Source organism: Cynoglossus semilaevis, chromosome 7, assembly GCF_000523025.1.
Source record: "Cynoglossus semilaevis isolate Cse_v1.0 chromosome 7, Cse_v1.0, whole genome shotgun sequence".
In the NCBI taxonomy this organism is placed as follows: Eukaryota; Metazoa; Chordata; class Actinopteri; order Pleuronectiformes; family Cynoglossidae; genus Cynoglossus; species Cynoglossus semilaevis.
In genome coordinates this window covers 5,617,001-5,624,014 of record NC_024313.1, presented here as the reverse complement: position 1 = coordinate 5,624,014, position 7,014 = coordinate 5,617,001, and the positions used below count along the sequence as shown (strand labels likewise).

At 40.0% G+C, this 7,014-nt stretch overlaps 1 protein-coding gene across 1 annotated transcript in view; it reads left to right on the top strand.

Annotated features, from left to right (window-relative positions):
• The first annotated feature begins 6,046 nt into the window (after positions 1 to 6,046).
• The window catches only part of slc35f6 (solute carrier family 35 member F6), a 5,068-nt gene continuing 4,100 nt past the window's right edge, over positions 6,047 to 7,014 (top strand). Inside the window, exon 1 of the mRNA XM_008313002.3 lies at positions 6,047 to 6,263. Coding sequence (XP_008311224.1) covers positions 6,187 to 6,263 — 77 coding nt within the window. The 5' untranslated portion in view covers positions 6,047 to 6,186. The remainder of the gene's footprint in view (positions 6,264 to 7,014) is intronic.

The window sequence follows — 7,014 nt, the reverse complement described above, 5'->3', positions numbered from 1 at the left end:
ATTAAGTGTTTGGACAATATCAGCATATCGGATATCGGTAAAAACTTATTAACGGACATCCCTATTTTATATATATATATATATATACACATGACTTTGATAAAAAAAGAAAAAAAACTTCAAAAATCTACAAGTACATTTTATATTTTCTGTGTTCAGACTCAGGCTTCGGTTACTGGGTCAAACCCCGGCCTCGGTGGCGTAATTTCAATTTCACTTATCAAGAAAGAAACGCTGAGACTCTGGGAAATGTGTCTGACTTCAGCGTGGATTAGCATCAAATCTGTGGAGCTGCTCCCGTGTCACTTGTCATTAGGTGTCCTCCAGATGATCTGCAGGAAAATTCTGCCAGGCCTCAATAGTTAGCTCATCATCAGGGAAATGATCAGGAGTGATGATCATATTGTTGTGAAATCCGTACACACCTCATGTGCCTGTTAAACAACTCAGAGAGTGGCCTGGACGCTGATGGGAGACTGGGGTCGTACCTGCAACGTGACGGATGACAAACGAATGAGAGTATAATCAGATTTCCAAAGTAATTTGTCAAAAACCAACTCTTTTCTTGAGCCGATAAATTAGAAGTGAATCCAGAAAATCCCATCGGAGCGGCGATATGACGCAAAAATACTTCTCGGTTCTTTATCTCCAGCAGAGACTGTAAACTTTGATTAGAGCATAAATCTGCTGGAATGGACTCCGCTGCAAATTTCCATCTGTGGTCCCATCGCAATTACACACACATTTGATAACGCACACACACACACAAAAGTACTCAGCGTGAACGTATCGTGGAACTCTGACCCAACAGCCCGGAGAAAACTAAATAAATATAATAATATATTTAAAAATTGTTAATAAAAAATTAAACGGCACAGATCCAAACAGGGATTTAGTGACCCCTAGGTGAGCCATGAGGTACTGTAGGGGGTCATGAAATTTTCATTAGACGATTTTAACACATTTTTTCCAACTTTTTAATTTTCTTTAAATACACACAAATGTTCTCCTTCAAATGTCACGGCCACAGCAGCTCCTCACACAGCTTAAAAACATTTTAACATTTTCTGTGGCACCACAGGTGTTTGAGGGCCTCTTCGTGTCACATGGGCACTTGAGTGAGTTCCAGTTCCTGTTCCTGCCACACTGAGCACCACTAGACTGTGATTGCATAAGCAGCGACAGCCGGCGGCGGCCGACGCTTTGTCACGACAGCAGTCAGGATGATGTGTTGTGCTGATGCGGTAGATAAGAGCTGGAGTGGAGACCAGGCTGGAGTAGACCGGGGTCAGAGGTCAGCAGCATCTGCGTCACCATAAAAAGGTAGTTTTATTAATGTTTTTTTTCTTACAACATCAGCAAAAGAAGTGAGCTCAGAGTTTATTTTCCTAAAACAGATTATGGCCTTGAGTTTGACACACGTGGCTTATGATCGTAGTTAAACTAAAGATGAAATATATAAACAAAAACAAAACTCAACCAGTGTGTTCATGTGTGAAATCTAAACCAGTAGGGGGCACTTTTTGCAGAATGAACTATTCACTTGTGTTGTTGTAGCAATAACTCCGGCCTCTGATCCTCCGGTGAAGTCTGAACTGGATCATAATCAGGAGGAGCAGACTGTGAGGAGGGCCTGGAGTCTGGACACCACGTCTGGACCAAAGCCTTTTGTGGTCAGGTGTCTTTTCGGAGTTTATAATTCAAAGATTAAAGAAGCGCTAACCTTTAAACAAAGTGCTTTATTACCTTCTTGTGACTCAACACGCTGCACTGTCTCCTTCACACAGTGTCCTGTATGTCAAACACAAATTATGGAGACAGTGTCCAACTCATGTTCTGCTCGGTTCCATGTAAACACACCGTGTGCCCAGTGGAAAGACTTCCAGGAAAACCAGTGCCTGTGTTGGAAACAACTGTTATTACACATCAATGCTTGTCACAGGGTTTTTTTTCCAAAGGTTAAAAGCAGGTGTTTGAGCCATTCTTTACTTTAATTTTCTATTCCGTCTGTGTCGGACACTAAAATATAAAACTGTTAATCCTCAACGTGTCTCCAGATTCATGTGTGATTATCTGTGATTATCCGCTGGTTGTGATGTGAATGTTTACATTATATAACAGTCCAGTGTTGTGAATTCACGCTAAATGAATATCCATGTGCTTTAGGCTTCCTCTCTTCTTTTCCCATGTATATGTATGTGCGTTATATCATGTGGTAGTAAAGCTAATGTGTATGTATGGAAAAAGTTTCATTTGCTTTGAATATTCCATGTCCAAACGTTAGCCAGAGGAACAATTTACATTACTGAATACTAAGTGTCCAAAGACGGCTAGGATAATAGGTAAATGATAGCAGAATTGGCTAGCAATTACCTAAAGGTTAACATGATAAAACAGCTAAAGTAGTTAAGTGTAGCTAATAGAAACAAATAGCTAAGATGAAAACAAATGCTAGCTACGTGTAAAGGTTGGAGTAACAGTTCAGAAATAGGAGGGGAAAACCCAAAACAAGTGAAATGTTGTTCAAAATTAACTTTTTATCTGAAAAATAGCCCAGACAAATCTAAATGGCTAAGCTATTACAGAAAGAACTGTTAGCATGTTATATTAGCAGGAAAATACAGTTGATATTTTTGATTTAGCCCAAGAGAAGGAGCATACAGTGATGCCATGATGTTTCTTTCTTGGATTCTCAGTTGACTTTGTACATTTTATGGTAAGTCTGTAGCAGAAAATAAAAACAATTTTGCTGATTGCAGAGGCTGAGAAAATCACCTCACAGCTTGTGGTTGGATGTTTAGTTTCTTAGCAACGGCGGTGATTAGGTTAACTGCCACCTGCCTTTAACCTTGGTCTGCACAGACTCATGGAACATAGTTCATGGACTGTGATGGCTGACTGTCTGGACAGACCAACTGAGATGCTTTTATTTTGACAGTTTAGTCTTCATTAGCCAATCAGATTTATCTTCAACCTACAGCTGGATATAAAGTTTGAGAAGCCACACTTTAATGACACATTGTGCCCAAAATGGATGGTGCTAAATGTTCATCCCATAGAGTGGTGGTCCACGTATGATGATAAACACTATGGTTCTCAACTGCCGGGCCCTGGACCAACACTGGTCTGTGGAGCTTTTGGATCAGGGACAGAGTTTACAGCAGTAAAAACAGTAAAAACATTACAACAGTAAAAATACTTTTCATTTTTTAATCACAAAAAATGGATTATTTTTGCTTACAAATTGCCAAATTAGTTTTTGGGAGTTAATTTGAAAAAAAGAAAAGGTTGACAGAGGAGACAGAGGACCTGCTGGTCATATACAGTATATATATATATATATGAATTCAAATACTGAATTTAAATATATATATGTATTGTTAAATTCAGTACCACCTTGATGAAAAAAAATGTAATCTTAAATGTAACTTTGTGACCCACGTTCTAGACACTAAATATGTGGCATTGCTCCCACAAAACCTAATTGACTTTGTGACCAAAATACTCATTTATTTTACATGACATCAGTGAGTTCCACTGTTTATACTGTACTGTACCAGGAGGTCCCTGCATGTGCATTACACACACATTATTGTTCACCATTAAACATACAGTGGTGTGTCAGAATAAAACATACTCTTCTGTCAAAACCACCCTTTTACTGTGTGATTATGTGTCAAATGTCACACGTAAAATAAATATCCACGGCTTCAGTGTGTGCAGATGTGATTGCTGATGAAAATGAGACTGCACTCACACTGCTGTGCATTGTTAAATATACTGTTATGTGGCAGAAGAAGCAGAAGAGACAAGAAAATTAGATTTTAGTTTATAACCCAAGGCATCGACGCATCGTCGAGGATCTGCTGCAAAAGGTTTTAATATTCAGCATAAAATGTGTTTTTACGGCAGAAATAAAACGTTATATTGAACGAGACAGATTCACGATGTTGTTGAAATCGTTCCGTTCGACACTCGAAGGCCCTCACTGTGAGTGAGTCACGTGATCCGATCTTTAATCTGAGCAGACTCTTCATGTTATACACACCTGCCTCCAGTACTGGACGTGCACAGGTGAGCTGCACTGAGCGGCGCTCATGAATAATACTGCCCCCGGTGGACACTTCCTGCTCTGAGCTTTAGTGATAACTCACCCATATCTTCAGCCGACTCTGCCATGTGTGACATTTCACTCTGGCTCCGATGAGCCGCGCTTACGTAAAGTGTTCCCATGTCACTTTTCCTTCCCTGCAGTTTCAAACACACCCCACCGGAGGCTCCCTGTCAATCATTATCATCCCGACCAGTTTCAATGTGAACTGAAGCTCCTGGGAGCGTGTGTCTCTGTCACGTGGTGACTGTTGAAGGGCACGTTTGAAGACGGGGAAACACAAGTTCACTGTCAGTGATGTTTTACAAATAGTCCACAGAGTGTGACTGAGAGTGGGTCTCAGCAGCTGTGGAGCCTGAGGACGTTCACGTCACTGCACTTCCTCCTGTGATGTCAGACCAGCTGCGTCGGAATTCTCTGTGGGATTTAAAAAACAAACAAAAACCTGAAAACATTCTTCACAGATTTAGATCTCTAATGACAGGGCAGCATCACTGAGGTCTCCTGGTCCAGGTCCTCAAGGACTTCCTGTAGATTAGGATCTGGTGACGACGCAGCACATCACGTAAGTTCAATGGACTCACTTTATGGCCTAAACCAGTGGTCCCCAACCCCCGGACCGCAGACCAGCACCGGTCCGTGGGTCAATTGGGTCAAGTACATAACTTTATTATTAGTTCCATTTTTATTTATTATCTTCAGAGTGGATTATTTCCATTTTTATTTATTATCTTCTATTATTATTTCCATTTTTATTTATTATCTTCAGAGTTAGATTTTGAAAAATGACCGGATTCTCTCTGTCGCATCTGTCTATGACTCAAACTTGATACATGACGTAAAAAAAATTTAATACAGTGTGGTTTAGTCTAACGTATTCGAATGTTGACGACAATGACAGAAGAGATGGAACTCTCTGGAAGAGTGAGCAGCTGACTCACCTCCTCTCTGTCTGTGTACATCAACAGAATACTGTTTAGCTCAGAGTAGCCTCACAGGTGTGGAAGGAGCTCCCAGAGCAGCAGAACACCTTCTGTGTAGAAAGATGAATGATTATCACAGAGCCGGTATCAGAATGAGCTATAAATTTTAATTACTTTTTTTGTGTGAGACTATTAACTAATGTGTCAGATATTGATTTGCCTGCAAAAATATCCCTAATTTAGACTTTTGTGAGTTTGAGCACGATCTAATTTTAAACTACATCAGGCCACGGAGGGGAAACAGGAAGAGGCCACGTTGAATAAGTGATAGTCCACATCTGGTCTTTGGTTCCACCTGTTGGTCATGCATGGGCAATTACAGGAGACCTGTTGAGGTCTCCAACCTTTTTCCACTGAGAGCTACTTTTGCTAAATAAAAATGGCGGAGCAAACACCGAACAACCTGTCTCCTGGCCTCATAACCATCATAAATTGTGTCCCTCCGCCGACCTTAGTGGAACTTAAATAAAATATCTTTTGATAAGAAAAAACGAATTAAAAAAATAATACAATGATGAATTGTGACAATAGTGATTGAAAAACAGCTGACGTGTCAATCTTTAATACTTTTGTCTAAAATGTCTAAAGCAGCTAAGTTCACTGCAGCGCAGCGTGAATGCTGCGTTTAAATCTGTCAGATTTAAACTAGCGATCTTCACTTAGATTAGAAGACTAACTCGCCTACCGCTACATGAATGACCAGTACATTTTGTCACTAACGAATTATCAAAAATTTTCTACCGCTAAATGAATGACCAGTAATTTTTTTGTCACTAACGAATTATCAAAAATATATGATAAAAATTAGTCCACATTGAAGCTAGATTAGTCTTTATCTAACGTCTTTAGTTGTTGTCTATATTTATTCAGTTTAAGTATTCATGAGCTAATGTTCTTTTTTTCCTACAGCCCATAAACTCAGCACAGACACTGAGGTCAGCTGACTCTGACTGAGTCATGTGACGTTTACCGACGAAGGAAAACCACAGAGAGAGCTGGGAAAAACAACGAGTGGCTGTAAAAACAAAAGCTCAGCTCCGGCTCTGTTATTCCTGCTTTCTATTTTCCCAACAGTATTAATTTCCCGGCAACATGACCTGGACTAAATACCAGCTGTTCCTCGCGGGTCTTATGCTCACAACTGGCTCTATTAACACACTGTCTGCGAAGTAAGTCCATTTAAAAATATTTGTTTTCCTTCACTGATGTCTTGTGTGTGTGGTCGAAATCGAATATTTCCGATTATAAAGTATTTTCAGTACAGGGGTTAAAATATGTCGTTAAATTCCAACAACTGCTTCCTGTTTGTCAACCACATTTATTGGCTTTTTGTTCGCTGTACCTTTGTCCTTTGTCAAACTGTTGTTATACAGTTGTATTACAGCGAATCCGTTCATTCATTTGTTCACTGGACACAGCGGCGGTGGGATGTAGCGGTTAGCATTAGCCAACATTGAAACACAAGACGAACATAAGACTTAGTTTAAAGCACATGAAGCTAATTGGTGACAAACATTCCATTGACAACATTACGTTTTGGACCAGGAAGTGGCTAATAAATAACAATAGTACATGTTAAATGTAGCGTTAGAAGGAACAGTCAAAAAACGGAACTATATACACATAAGAAAACTTCATGAAAGAGAACCACTAGAAGTGTATGGTGGTGCTGCAGCTCTGCCTTCGTTAACCAAAGTTAATGAAGTGATGAATGGAGCAGCCCACAGCGGAACACTGTTCCCTACGGAGCTAAAAATGACAACCGGAAGTGTTCAAACTTCATTATATTAATGTGGAAATAGTTTGTAATTTGGTGCACATCTTGTGACCATTTGTGCATTTGGTGACACAAACCATGTTACAGTAGTTTTGAGAAATTGGCCCCGCACAGAGAGAATAGAATCAGTGCAGTTCCCACAC